The following is a 15,715-nucleotide window of genomic DNA, read 5'->3' as shown; positions in this document are numbered from 1 at the left end:
ATATATTATGAAAATCTTTGGTTATCTGGGATCCCAGCCATTAATTGCATATTTTTAGAACCTTTAATTTTCTTACTCAACTTTTATTTTTAATAAGCTACTTTTCAGATGTGCATTAAAATGATCTTCATTAGAAATCAACAGGGAGAATACGAATTTTTCAATGTTAGATGATACAAGATATTAATACAAAGCTATTTCATTGTTCTCTATTTATTTATTATGAAAAGAATGACTTCAAATAATACACCATAACTTTCCATTAGGCTTATAATTAGACATAAATTACTTGTATCGTTGAAAATTCTTGCCTAGTAAGTGCTGCCTAGGGCGCTGAAGCTCTCCCTAAACCAAATGTGTGGAAAATCTTACCAGTAAACCATAAAAGTAGCTGTACACATACATGTCTCTTCATGTGCACATGTATGAATAACTTAGTGAACACCAACGCACTCAACCCAAATTCCTGAGCACTAAGGCTCAGGACACAATAAAGCAACATTCAATTGCATACCCTGTGAGACGGAAAAAATAAACAAAAATCAAAACGTTGTAAGAAACTTGACCCAGTGAGAAGTACAGAAGCAGCTCTTTGAGCACCTCCTTGTGCTGGCCCTCACACCATGCTGAGCACAGAGGTCCTTCCTGCAATCCCTATGTAACAGCAAACGCTATGGCGCTGTGCAAATAACCATCAATTATTTTCCAATAATTAATTTCCAATAATAAAATAGAGTTGTCTTAGAACAAATGTACAACAGATGAAACTTTGGGTCCAAGTGTTTACAATGCAGAGCCATATCGCAAATTAGAGCTGCATTCTTTTCTTAGCCACAACAGCATAAATCAACAGTAGCTTCTCTTCAGCCACTGAAGTGGTGTTTCAGTTTTCCAGTAGTAGAACGTAAATCAAACACAACTCTTCAAACCAGGCTATCACTACTAAGTCTCTGTAGAAGTTATCTTAGGTAACAATTTGGGGGGCTTTGACAGCCTAAACTCTGCTAACTCCAATAAAGAAGGAATATGAGATAAAGACCACTGAAGTAAGTTGTTTTCTCCTCCCTCCTTCCATTTTCAGGTGATGACGTGGGATGGATGACGTCTCTCTATAAATGCCTGGCTACGAGACTGGTGCTACAGGCAGGGCTTTGGGTTCTTTGATAATGGCTGGTTTTATAAGACATCAGGTGTGACAGTAATACATGGGAAAGGTTTATGTCGTAGGGGCAAAAGGGTTCTGGGACAGGAATTAGCAGGGCTCATTCGGAGAGCTTTAAACTAGATTCGAAGGGGGATGGGGTAGTAGCTGGGCTTGCACCACTGGGGCAACGCTCTAGTGTTGAGGTAGACCAGGAGGCCCCCCATCCCCCTGGGGTGAAATCGGTGTGCTCAGCTCGCTCCCTGAAATGCCTGTACACCAATGCACGCAGCATGGGGAATAAACAGGAGGAGTTAGAAATCCGTGTTCGGTCGGGGGGCTGTGATCTAGTGGCAATTACAGAGACTTGGTGGGACGCCTCGCATGACTGGAATGTGGTCATGGATGGCTATATCCTGTTCAGGAAAGACAGGCCAGTAAGGAGAGGTGGTGGAGTTGCTCTTTATGTGAGTGAGCAGCTAGAATGTATTGAGTTCTGTCCAGGGGCGGATCAGGAGCGAGTTGAGAGTTTGTGGGTGCGAATTAAGGGGCAGGCTGGCAGGGGTGATACTGTTGTGGGTGTCTATTACAGGCCACCGGATCAGGATGAGGACGGTGATGAGGCCTTCTACAGGCAGCTGAGAGCAGTCTCGCAATTACAGGGCCTGGTTGTCATGCGGGATTTCAACTACCCTGATATTTGCTGGGAAGCCTACTCAGCCAGCCATCCTCAGTCCAGGAGGTTCCTCCAGTGCATTGATGATAACTTTCTGATGCAAATGGTGGATGAGCCAACTAGGAGAGGAGCGCTGCTGGATCTTATCCTCACTAACAAGGAGGGTCTGGTTGAAGCGGTGAAGGTTGAGGGCAGCCTTGGTTGTAGTGACCATGAGATGGTGGAGTTCAGGATCTCCTGTGGCAGGAACAGAATAGCTAGCAGAATCACAACCCTGGACTTCAGTAGGGCCAACTTTGGCCTTTTCAAGCAATTGCTAGGGGAAATCCCATGGGACAGGGTACTAGAAGGTAGGGGGGCCCAAGACAGTTGGTTAGCATTCAAGGACTGCTTCTTCCGAGCTCAACATCAGAGCATCCCAGCAGGTAGGAAGTCAAGGAAGAGTACCAGGAGACCTGCATGGTTAAACAGGGAACTGCTGGGCAAACTCAAGTGGAAGAAGAGAGTGTACAGATCATGGAAGGAGGGGCTGGCCACTTGGGAGGAATATAAGTCTGTTGTCAGAGGATGTAGGGAGGCAACTAGGAAAGCTAAGGCCTCCTTGGAATTAAACCTTGCAAGAGAGGTCAAGGACAACAGAAAGGGCTTCTTCAAATACATTGCAGGTAAAGCCAACACTAGAGGCAATGTAGGCCCACTGATGAATGAGGTGGGGGCCCTGGAGACAGAGGATAAAAAGAAGGCGGAGTTACTGAATGCCTTCTTTGCCTCTGTCTGTACTGCTGGAGGCTGTCCTGAGGAGCCCCGGACCCCTGAGGCCCCAGAAGAAGTCAGGATAGAGGAGGAATCTGTCTTGGTTGATGAGGGCTGGGTCAGGGACCAATTAAGCAACCTGGACGTCCATAAATCCATGGGCCCTGATGGGATGCACCCGCGGGTGCTGAGGGAGCTGGCGGAAGTCATTGCTAGGCCACTCTCCGTCATCTTTGCTAAGTCGTGGGCAATGGGAGAGGTGCCTGAGGACTGGAGGAAAGCGAATGTCACTCCAGTCTTCAAAAAGGGCAAGAAGGAGGACCTGGGTCACTATAGACCGGTCAGCCTCACCTCCATCCCCGGAAAGGTGATGGAACAACTTGTTCTTGGTGCTGTCTCTAGGCACATCAAGGATAGGGGGATCATTAGGGGCACTCAGCATGGCTTCACCAAGGGGAAGTCATGCTTAACCAACTTGATAGCCTTTTATGAGGACATAACCCGGTGGATAGATGATGATAAAGCTGTGGATGTGGTCTATCTTGATTTCAGTAAAGCGTTTGACACTGTCTCCCACAGCATCCTCGCAGCTAAACTGAGGAAGTGTCGTCTGGATGATCGGATAGTGAGGTGGATTGTGAACTGGCTGAAGGAAAGAAGCCAGAGAGTGGTGGTCAATGGGACACAGTCCAGTTGGAGGCCTGTGTCTAGCGGAGTCCCTCAAGGGTCAGTACTGGGACCAGTACTATTCAATATATTCATTAATGACTTGGATGAGGGAATAGAGTGCACTGTCAGCAAGTTCACTGATGACACAAAACTGGGAGGAGTGGCTGACACACCAGAAGGCTGCGCAGCCATTCAGAGGGACCTAGACAGGCTGGAGAGTTGGGCGGGGAGAAACTTAATGAAATATAACAAGGGCAAGTGTAGAGTCCTGCATCTGGGCAAGAACAACCCCATGTATGAGTACAAGTTGGGGACAGACCTGTTGGAGACCAGCGGAGGGGAAAGGGACCTGGGGGTCCTAGTGGACAACAGGATGACCATGAGCCAGCAGTGTGCCCTTGTGGCCAAGAAGGCCAATGGCATCCTGGGGTGTATTAGAAGGGGTGTGGTTAGCAGCTCAAGAGAGGTTCTCCTCCCCCTCTACTCTGCCCTGGTGAGGCCGCATCTGGAATATTGTGTCCAGTTCTGGGCCCCTCAGTTCAAGAAGGACAGGGAACTGCTAGAGAGAGTCCAGCGCAGAGCCACAAAGATGATTAAGGGAGTGGAACATCTCCCTTATGAGGAGAGGCTGAGGGAGCTGGGTCTCTTTAGCTTGGAGAAGAGGAGACTGAGGGGTGACCTCATTAATGTTTATAAATATGTAAAGGGCAAGTGTCATGAGGATGGAGCCAGGCTCTTCTCAGTGACATCCCTTGACAGGACAAGGGGCAATGGGTGCAAGCTGGAACACAGGAGGTTCTGCATAAATATGAGGAAAAACTTCTTTACGGTGAGGGTGACCGAACAGGCTGCCCAGAGAGGTTGTGGAGTCTCCTTCTCTGGAGACATTCAAAACCCGCCTGGATGCATTCCTGTGTGATATGGTCTAGGTAATCCTGCTCCAGCAGGCGGATTGGACTAGATGATCTCTCGAGGTCCCTTCCAATCCCTAACATTCTGTGATTCTGTGAAGTAAGTTGTATAATATAAATATTGCTGCTTCCAAGTAAATTCAATGAAGATCAATTAAAATTATATATGTATATGGCATACAAATACACAAATTTCCTTCTCAAAGAAGGGGTACATGTAATTCTTTACTTTGAAGAAGCTGAACTAAAGCCAAAAATGTTTCAAAAAATGAGCAAGATATACAAAATCCTATATTTCTTAAAAAACTTTTATTTCTTAAATCTATTTTGTAACCAAAAGAATTATTCTCTAGACACCTTATGGGCTAACGGATTCTTGGCAATTGAATCCTAGTTAACATCCCTAAGAGACAGCATCTGTAAAAAAATTACTACACTGAACATCAGGATAAGAGAACCAAAATTTACTACATGACCTACAAAAAGGTGTTAGGTGAGGACAACATGGAAAGGACTAGACCAAGCTGAAAAGACATGAATGACATCAGGGTCAGAGGAACTATTTTCTCTTGGTTTCCTATGGAATTTTTAGACATTATATAAGAAAATACTTATGTGCAAGAGCAGATAAAAACCTTAACGTGAAGTCTTTTTTTCTTTACACTGAGCAGTGTAAAGAAGCATCAAAAAATTCACTGGCAGCAGTAAATTGCGTAAGTCATATCTTCTTCTTTTGTAAGGGAAAAATCAATTATCATATGAAAAGCGATCTGAGCTTAGTCTTGTGTATTTCCTGTTACATCTTATTTCCCCTTTTCTTCTGTGTCTTATTGTTGCCTTCAAAATCTTCTCTAAAACCTTGCTTTGTCCAACTTATAGGTCTATTTCAGCAGATCATATACTTTCGTTTTCTTAAAAAACAGAAGGTAGATTTGCTCTTTCTGATTATAGAGTATCAGCCGGCTTGAAGTATCTATAAAACATCTGCTGCTGCGTCTGCAGTTCCCTGTAGCTGCCCTTTCTGCACCATGAGAGGAGCTGTCCCGTCCCCTGGACACAAGTCCACCAGGCTGCTTGAGCTCTGTTCCCACCTCAGCTGCAGGCACTAGTACTTCTGTCACCAGCTGAATGAACATGCCCTGCTGAGGAAGCTCAGCAAAGTGAATCAATGTGAAAAGACACATGTAACCTGCCCAGGCCATCGACACCATTATTACAGCAAGCTGAAAGCCATGTGAGGCAAGGGCTTGGCCAATACGCTTGCAGACATGCCTTAGCACCACAGCTTTGGGAGGGGAGCTCATACCAGAGGGATTAAGCCAGTCATGCCAGAGTAACAGAATGTATAATACAATGTTAGGTCAAGTTGCCACTTTCAAATACTGATCATGGGTCTCATACTGATATCAATGAAGAGAGTGAGACAGTGCTCCAGCTCAAGAGAAGATTGCAATTCGAACACCTACTTATATGCCGATGGGCTCCAGTGTACTCCCTGATGTGCAAATGCAGATTGCTCCTCCATTGTTATACCTACTTGAAGTATCACAGCTGAGTGGAGTAACTCCTGTGCCTCATACGACTTCCACTTCTGCACTAGAGCATATATGAAGAGTGGAACATTGTAAGACTTGAAATTTCTGAATGGCATTTTATGAATCTGCTCTCTGTTGTTAAGGAAGTGATATGAAGTTATTTCATTATGTCATCATAGATTACATTTAGACAGCTGTGCATTGCATTATCTGATGTTAAAAGAAGATACACAAGAATTTCCAGTAGTAAAGTTTGAAAAAAGATACTTTTATCTTCAATAAAAGTTTATGCATGCATTTTAGGATCTGTTGCTTTTTTATTTTGAAAGCCAGGTACAAATTAACATAAACAAAACTTGAAATATTTTGGCTGCAATTATGCATATAAGTAAATGACCAGGAGAATTAACTACGGTTCCTCGATTAGACTTCCACCTTTTAAACAAATTAATCACATAATCAAATGAGCAGATACCTGAAATCATACCTGATTTCATGAGATTTCATACCTTAAATCTATTACAAAAAATTCCTATCAACTTTACAGAGAATTCATATTAGGAAGACTGGAGTAATATCTGAACTGGGCCTGCTTTTGCATTGTAAGTAGGCCTCCACATTATTTCTTTCAGATAAATGACTTCCAACAAAAGAAGTCATACTACATGCCTGACTGCTTCATGTTCAGCATTTCTGCTAATCTGTATCCTGATCTGGATATCTAGTCTTTGAAAAGAGTAAACTGAAGAAATATATCCATTTTCAAAAAAACCCCAACTTCTTTAGCTGTTAAAGTTCTCAAAATTTTGTGAATTAAATTTGAATGCACAAACCATTTTAGACTCGAAACAAAGACCCTTCTACATATTCTGCAAGGTTTAACTTCAACTTTCTCAAAATTAATTAAAATAAGGTCCCTCAGCACTTATCATGCAAAACAAAATTCAAATATCTTTTAAATTACATTATAAATGTGTTTTTTCAAATAAATTCTTCACTTCCATACTGTGTGCTAGGACACATCCTTTGGTTAATCCTTTTTTCCTGTGCTTGATGACTAGTTGCTACTGAAGTGAGTGATATCCAGTTATGCCCTAGGATAAATGGTTTATTTTCTATTTCATGCCTAGAGGAAATTCAAGAGGCCTAATTATCCTTTAACATTCTTAGAAATGTGCTACACTGTCAGCAACTGTATGTGAAGTTAATGTTCAAGCTACCAAAATGCAACTAGGATCAATCTACCTTCTGGTTGTGTGTCAATCTACAACAAAGCCACCAGAAGACATCTTCAAGTTTTTATATTCTTTCATTTCAGAAACATGCTAAAAATTGAACTGACTTTGTAAATGTAAAAAAAATAAAATAGAAGATTGCACTTTTTGTAAAAACTTCTCAATCCGTAGCTCAGCCTAGCATCCATATGCCAAACCTCCTAGGGATTGTCACTGATATTAGGAGATAAGTGACAGTAAATTATTTGGAATAAATAAAAGACTAATTCAACTGCTGAACCTGGTATGGACTTTCTACAGCCAGGAGTAAGTTCCTTTATAGAACTTAACAGAATGATTCTATCTTTCTGCATTCAGATCAACTCAGAAAGTCCATCAGATCTAAATATTAATAACATGCACCATAATTTTTAAGAGCAAAAATAAATAATCACCTGAGCTCCAGTTAGCCTACTCTTTTGCAGAGATGCTAGCAATAGTGAAGACAGAAGTCAGAAATTTGCACATTATTAATAACTTTTATAAACAGGAGTTATATGAGGAAAGCACAAACCAGGGTAATACTGGAAGTACTGACAGATATCTTCATGCTTATAAAACAGTCTGAGTACTGACCCCATTTAATGCTGGAACTAAAACTAAAATATAATTTTTTTACCCACCTGAAGACAAACCCAAATGGCACAACTAATAAAACACAGGATAATTTTTTATTCAGCATGGCTGAACACTGCTTGCCATAATAAACTCAATCTGCAAGAGAATACATCTATACTGGCCAAAAGTTACACAAAAAAAAATGTGTCTATTGTAATATTTATTAACATCATTTAAAACTTCCCCAAGAGGTTCCCTGAAAAGCTTCCAAGGACTGCAGTTGGAGGCTGACTTCTGACGCCACTTTGTTGCTTACTAGTAGTGATGTAAATTCAGCATCATTTCAACAAACTCAGAAACATTGGAAAGACAGGTATCTGAGTTGCTTAGCAGACTTTTTTTTGTATTTATGATGGCTGTAGTGGGGTGGTCTTTTCCATAAAACTCTTAATAGATACCTACTCCTAGTGTAACTGTCGTCTTCTTATCAATGGCATTACTCAAAAGAAGAGGATGTTAAAATTCTGTATCAGAGTTTGGGCAGTTTACAATACAACAGTTATTTTTAATTAGGAGAAGAACAAACAAACCAAAAATTTCCATATGAGTGGTAAAAAAGGCCTGTTTCTATATTTTCCATATATACATTATATATATATATACAGACACATACACAGAATCCAAAGACAAAACACAAAAGGAATTTTCATCAACAAGTAACATAACACATAACACAAGTTTCACCTATTGAAAGTTTTCAGGAAGAAGTATGGAAGAGTCACAATTCCAAATAAATCTTCTATCCTATGATGAATTCAAATTCATCTGTTCAGACTGGACTCCAAAAGACTCAAAAAAAAACCCCTTAAATTTCAGCCTATGCTTTCATCTGGCTGTTGGTCATTCTTTTCCTTTGTGAATACAACATTTACAGACTTCAGCAACATGAGGCTGGCACATTCTTGCATTTCTTTATGCAGTGACAAATAATACTCTTCCCACTACAGGCAGTGAAGTGGTACTACCACTAGTAAGTACTGCCTCTAGGGGAACAGTGACTGGTGAGTATTCATGCTGTAGATTCCTAATTATCATTTTAAAAACAAAGTCACAAGCCTTCAGTTCATCAGTGCACGCACTGAAGTGTTGAGACATGCCAAAATCATCTACCTGTAGAATTTCCTAATTGAGCTTTCTAAATTCAGAAGTCAAATAAAGGAACAAACAAACACAAAACATCATCAGCACCACAAATATTTTAGCCTTTTACAAGCATCCTACATCCTCCACTAAGTAAAAAATAATCTACACTGCATGGAAAATAAAACTACCCTAACAGAAATGCTTCTATCTTCGCATATAAAAAAGGGGGGAGGTGCATGTGTGTTTTTCAATGTGGTCGCCATTTTCTTGCAGAAAAAGATTTTGTGTTGGCTTTCTGCCAGTGATATTTCTGCTACGATGACACAAGAGAAGAGTCCTTCCCATATCACTATCACTAACCATTTGATCTCAGCTGACAACACCACACTTGCTTTCCAAGTTAAACTGGATGACTAGTAGTATCACAGTGTATGCAGGCATCATCTACTCTAGTATGTACAAGTTCACTACAAAGAAAGCTGTCTGAAACAATGGAAAGCATGAAATATTTGCTGTCTCCTATTAAATACTGAGCTCCTCCTTTGCCCTGAATCCTCAGCTCCAGTTTAAGATCATGAGGACTGAAGGTCTCTCAATGCCTTACACAGTCAGCCATTACAGAATCAAACAAATGCAAAGTTAGCTCCACTGAAGCATCTTTATTTTTACACAATTTTAAGTCTGAGGCATTCCAACATTGCTTCAAAAGTCAGAGCAGATATGTCCTGAATACCAGCATTTCGCATCTTTTTATGTCATAACAGTAAAAAAAATTAGTACATCCAATGTGATCTGAATTTACTAGGTTTTGAGTATTACTGTGTTAATATAGAATGAATTTACTACATATAGAATAGCTATGTAAAACCTGTAGTCACATAACAGACTCATCATCACACTTCTCACGTGATCAGTCAAACTGTTATATACTTCAAAAAGTATACTACTTAATCAAAAAATTAAATATGATCATTCATATATGCTGTATAATAACCAACTGTAGTTAGAAATTGGTTCTTATAACTCTAATACATACATGTTAAAAATCAAAAGGTTGAAAAAATTGCCAGTCTGGTCTCAGATAGATCCATTTTTTTAAAAAGTTGGTTTTCATCTTATATTTCCTTACTGGTTTTGAACCTATTTATTGACTGTGTTGGAAAATACACTGACACTTCTGCTGTGCATTTTCCTTATGATCATTAGTTAGAATCACATCCAGACTGGTTACTTAAACATCTGAGATCCAATTATCCTGTCATTTGCATATGCACAACACCAACTGACTTCAATGAGAGCTGCACGTGCACCACTGATGAATAACTGAGCCCCCATAACTCAGCTTACACAAGTTGCCCATCAAAGAGGAGTCAAACCAACATTGTGATAAACGTATGGAATTTCAAAGCAAAAAGAAGCTAAACTTACGGACACACATTTCCCTGCTTTCATAAAATCCAGGACAGCACTGGGATTTACGCCTGTACATTGTTTTTTCACCATGTCTGTAGGCAGTACGGTAACTGATCCTAAAGAAAAGAATTAATGGTTGTTACATACAACTGATGGTTCAGAAACAAAATAATATATATTCTTACACATTTTAAAAAACATTTAAGTATCAGTAAGAGAAAAGAAAGAAAGCTCGAATGGACCTCGGATTATCTGTTGCTGAGTTCAAGAGTCCTAGTGGTTCCTCAACAAGCCTTATGTCCATGGGTGGCCAGACAGCAGGAAAAAACGTTAAGGATTTTGGCTACTTAATGAATAAGCAAACCAGAGCATCACTGCCTTTGCCATTAGCATCCCCCATGGAGGCTAAAGGCTGGCAATACAAATCAGTTTGCTGGATCATTACAGCTACCAGTTTCCAAGGGAAAGACTTCTGGGGATTATCCTCCCAAAGGTTAGTCAGTTTTCTAGGGGCAGAGATGCCACAAGAAGAGAAATTCTGGTTAAGGCAAGAGATGGAGGGCTCAAGGGACAGCTGGGACCTCCTGGGCAGCCGCCAGCCCTGCAGGGCAGCGATGAGCAGCCCATAGAGAAATCAGCACATAACCCCATCAAGAACTGCAGAAAATACAGCTTCCTTCTGACATGAGCAAGTAGTATTTATCAGAAGCGGGCTCTCCCACCACTCTCTCCTCTCTGCTCCTCACCGTGTCCGTGAATCTCCCTCCCAGGCTCTCCTGGCTGCTCACCACATACTCCACCAAGCAGTAAACACATCCCCACAACATCTGAGACAGTCTGAATTTGCAGCAAAGAACAGCTCGTATATAAATGGTGTTATAGGTAGACAAAGTGTAATCTCTCTTCGAACTCAGTATCTGCTTTTTTACATACTGTCTGCACTGATCTGTCTCCTCCAGCTGCTGTGCCCCAGGGAGCCTTTCCCACTGCTGATGGTTCATACTTATGGGCATATTCCTCTGAGGAAAATGCTTTTTACAGCTGTCATAATTTTTTAATCATTCACCCCTTGCTTACTTTCTGCAAACACAAGGAGTTTCCTTTAACAAATCTTTTTATTTTCCTTTCGACTAGCGTACACTTTCCCCAGAACTTAAGGTTGCAAGCAGCAAGGGGTGTCTCGTGACATTTCTGAACAAACACACCTCACAGGGTCTGGGGAATTTAATTTTGTACATTGCACACTTTTTCCCAACCTGTTCATTTTCTGTTAGTACTCCATACACCCTGACCTGCTAATAAAACATATGTGTCACTCCTTGGACAGGCATTTTCCAGTTGATACAGACCTTAGCAGTTAGACAGACTAGTCACTATAGCTAAAATGTCCTACATATCATGCTTAATTTTGACAGACACAAAATCTTTACAAATATCTACCATATCAGCAGTTTGACAGTATTAATAATTATACATCACCTGTGTCGTGTGCACTTAAACCAGTTTAGGATGTCAGTACAACTGGTGTAGTAAATTTGATCAAAAGGATGTGGATATGATTCTTGCACTGTAACTGAATAACTGGGGGGAGAGAGAGAGAAAGCAAACACATTATCGAGCAAGTCCTTTATAGTACAGTCTGATTTATGTAAGTCTTTTACAGAGTCCTGGTACAGAAAGGAATAAATGTAACAAAATACTCACGTGCAATAAAACCTCACAGAAAGTCCAAGTTTAAGTAAAATATGAACCATCTAACTTTATAAAACAGAAGACATCAATTGAAAGGTTTTTCTTCCACCAAGCAAAGAAAAATATATATGCGGAGAGCCACCATGTCTCTCCCGTGTAATACATTTGATGAAATAGTACTACTAGACATTTAGAGAAAAGCAATGTATGCCTAAATTTAAAAAAAACCCAAACCTGTGTCTCAAATGAGCAGCAAATTGAAATAGTGTTTAGTACGTGCTCTCCTGTGGCAATAAACTTTTACTAACATCACTGGATAGCTGGAAAACTAGTTATGAGCCAGAAAACAAGGTTTCTTCTGTTGTCATACAAAACAGAAAAATCTCACTGGATTTTCTGAGAAATTTCTTTCAAAAACTGTAGCTGTATCCATAGCAACACACCTTCTTTGGTAGTGGAAAAGTTTGCCAGTGTATTTAGATACTAAGTGGGTATTAGCACAGAAATACACCTAAGTAATAATTATTGAAAAATTATATAACAATTATGCCATCAAACAGTCTATTTAGGAATCAGAAATTATTTGAAGTCCATACCTTATTTTGTTTACTGTCTAATTTTTAACAGAGAACCCTTTTTTTTTCAGAAATATTATACTGAAGTCCTATTATCATTTTCTGCCAAATTATAAGCGCAGTGTCCTAGAAGTAAATCTACGCTTTGAAGTCCAGAGCTTCCAGAGCTGTCAGTGGGGCAAGAGGAAGAGAGTCCTGTTGCAAAAGGGAAAAATACTGAATCATCCTAGAAAACTCTTCAGCAGGCTGTTTGTGCTGGCAGTCAGTCAGTCCTTGATTGTGCAAGGGGGTTAGAAAATACAGGAATGCATGGCAAGTTCCTGCAGTAGGACTAATTCCCAGGACCGGCCAAAACGCTTACTAAGTACGTAGCCTGTCAGTCACTTTCACTCACACCCTCTTTGACCTCTTAGCACCTATCACAGGGTAACAGCCACAACCTTCTCTTCCTACTGTCATCACCTGTATTGAGGGAAAACACATCCAGACCCACTTACTCTAGCTGCCCACAACTTACTCCCGTCTATATGAAGGCAAGCAACCCTAATCCATCCAGCTGTCTGACCTAGTCCGACACAACATTGGTGGGGTGCCGACACTCACCTGAGGCTCTGCGCTCTTTGTTTGAGGCAGGACACGCTCTACCCCTTCTTGCTGTGATCGAGATTCATTTGTAAAGACCATTTTATTACTGGCTGGGGTAGATTTATTTAAAGCATATAGCACTGCCGTGACAGCATCAGCAAAGAGCTTGTATTTGGGGTTTTACTCTTTTATACTTTGTACCTTTGCTGCCTGCTCTGAGCAACAGCACGAATGTTTCAGTAAGTTTACTTGGAGTTCCTCTTTGTTTCTGAGACTCAGTAGAAGAAGGAAAAATGTTCACGCAATAAAATGGGCAAGCTTGCTAGATATATTTTTCTTTCTGCAGACTTTGATTAGTTTTTTTTAAAATACATTATGCAATGTAAATAGTTCTATTTGGGTTTTTTCCCATTTTGGTTTTGCTACATTGTAGTTTCCCTCAAAACCACTTTTATCTATAAAAATAGTAAACAAAGCATACACAATATAGAGCAGTATCCAGTAACGTCACAGACATGTGCCTGAACGCTGTAAACAGGTATTTAGTATGGTAACTACTTCATACACACATTGTTGTGTAAGTGAAATTGAGGGGCAGAGACTCCAAATGCTTCTCATGAAGCTCAGATAAATTCCTGGGAAAAGTCTCTTAAGTGATTTTTTTTAATATATAGAGACTTTATAAAAAAGTAAATACGAGTTTCAATTTTCCTTGTAAAGATTTAGCCATAACAATCAGAAATAAATGTACAGTGGCTTAGCAGCACTCCCAGTGATTAAACATAAAACATAGTTTACCTTAAATGCAGGAAATACTCATGTCCTCAAGTGAACCGTTAGACTGTCTCAGTGACCAGCTAATCGATCACGGGCATAATAATAATAATGAGACCATAAGGCTTGGTTTCACTACTATAACCTTTACACAAGAAAAGAAGTACAGCAAATATTTGTGGCTCAACCTCTCCTACCCATTGTGGAGTTCTCGTTGCAATTAACGTGAAAGTGGGTGAACAAATGGACCAATTAAATTGATTAATTTCTTTCTGTATGTTCTAAATTTCTGAACCTCATCATAAAAATTAAACAACAAATCTTAATTCAGATTCTATGAATATTGAATAAGAAAGAATCAGCATAATCAAATTTGGCCAAATTCCAATATGGTTAATTCTGATTTGCATATGTAAAAGCTCCTTTTCACTTAAATTGAAAAAAGCTATTTTTATTCACTTCTTGTACCCAGATGGTTGTGCAACATTGCTGGTGCGACTGTAGTGGTTTTTGCATCCTAACCGCTACTGCAAAGACAACTGCATTTCAGCCCAGTGTGAAATAGTCTTTTATTCATCCATGGACTTATCTTGCCAATGCAGTAATGCAAATTTTTTTTTCCCAGTTCATTACTCAGCTAAAAGCTTTAAATCATTTAAAATGTGCCACATAAAACAGAACAAAATTATGACAATCAGAATTTGTGTCATTTATTTTCCAGACAAAAATATTACCTTTCCCAGTGGCTACACACATTGGGATCTTCCAGATTCAAAGCTAAAGTTCTCCCCATCCAATGGCACAGGAGTATCACAGGGAAGCCAAAAAAGGAGTTCAAATGAAGAACCATCTTTCCAAAAAGGCAGCTGTAAGAAAAAAAAAAATTACAATACATTAACAATATTATACAAACAATAAAGGAGCTAAAACTATTTACCCATATATAATCAATATATATGATATAAAACAACAGGTACTTCAATAAATACACACTGCTTGCCCAGCAGCAGCAATATCACGACCATTTTGGAAGAAGAACGCAAATGGAGTAGTTTCACATGAGTGGCAGGGCAGTCAGACAGTGAACAAACTACATTTTAGAGGTCCCACTGTCCCATCAAGTTGCAGGCAGTTTAGTGATGTTTAGTGATGTTTAGATGGCAGTTCAGTCTGTTTAGTCATGGTTTGTCCACACCTAAGGACGGAGCTGCAATTTAAAACAAAGGCTGGCATTTGCTCAAGACCGCAAGAGTAGAAAGGTGCAGCTGATGACACACCATCAGAACTCCTACACATCACTTATTCACAGGAGGGGTTTGTGCCACTCTGTTCATCGCCAGCAGCACCTCCAATTCCTGCAGCCTATGCTGACCTCAGATGCCGCCCCATCTCAAGCAGTACCTTTTGTAAAAAAAACCTCCTCCCCAAAATTACACACTGACTTCACTACGTGGCCTCCCTAAGGATGCCTGAGCACCTGGGGCCCAGGCCAGCAAGGGGGGTGATGCCCAGGGTCTGCTTGGGAAAGTCTGCACCCTAACACCTGGGCACTACCTCAACCTGGGTGTCTCCATAAACTGCCTTCCTACAGGGTCCAGGCAACAGCATCATGTGGAGAGATGCAAGTCAGAGAAACAAAAAGCAATATAAAGTTGTTCTGCAGGACTCAGGGGGTGGTGGTGTTTATTTTTTAACGTAAACATATAAATGAAATTGTATATACGCATGAATACTCCTTATCAGTTCTTCAATATGCTAAACAACACTATTGGAACATGCAATGCAAGGTCAGGAGTTGCAAAAAATGCCACAGTGCTTTTGCTAACTAACCTATAATTCTCATGCAAACAAATTGATTAATCAAGCGAAGAGTTTAAATGACTTTGCTTTACATTGTTAACAGACAGCTTCACATGTTATCCTGAATTGTTACTGCTCTTTAAAGTTGAATTCCCGATACAGTTTGCAAAACTACCTCCTCCTCTGGTAGTCATACAATTCCCAAATAGAATAAAC

The 15,715-nt window shown here is 40.2% G+C and overlaps 1 protein-coding gene across 3 annotated transcripts in view; it reads right to left on the bottom strand.

The window, feature by feature from the left end:
* MEGF10 (multiple EGF like domains 10) overlaps nt 1-14,549 on the bottom strand; it is a 92,337-nt gene extending 77,788 nt beyond the window's left edge. For all 3 annotated transcript variants that reach the window (XM_068422533.1, XM_068422534.1, XM_068422535.1), the window contains exons 1-3: nt 14,434-14,549; nt 11,553-11,654; nt 10,089-10,189 (exon numbers count right to left, since the gene is read on the bottom strand). In XM_068422533.1, coding sequence (XP_068278634.1) covers nt 10,089-10,189; nt 11,553-11,654; nt 14,434-14,549 — 319 coding nt within the window. The remainder of the gene's footprint in view (nt 1-10,088; nt 10,190-11,552; nt 11,655-14,433) is intronic.
* Nucleotides 14,550-15,715: the final 1,166 nt, after the last annotated feature.

Source organism: Nyctibius grandis, chromosome Z (genome assembly GCF_013368605.1).
Source record: "Nyctibius grandis isolate bNycGra1 chromosome Z, bNycGra1.pri, whole genome shotgun sequence".
Taxonomy (NCBI): Eukaryota; Metazoa; Chordata; class Aves; order Nyctibiiformes; family Nyctibiidae; genus Nyctibius; species Nyctibius grandis.
Note: the sequence above shows the minus strand (reverse complement) of the source record. Positions and strands in the feature narration are given on the sequence as shown.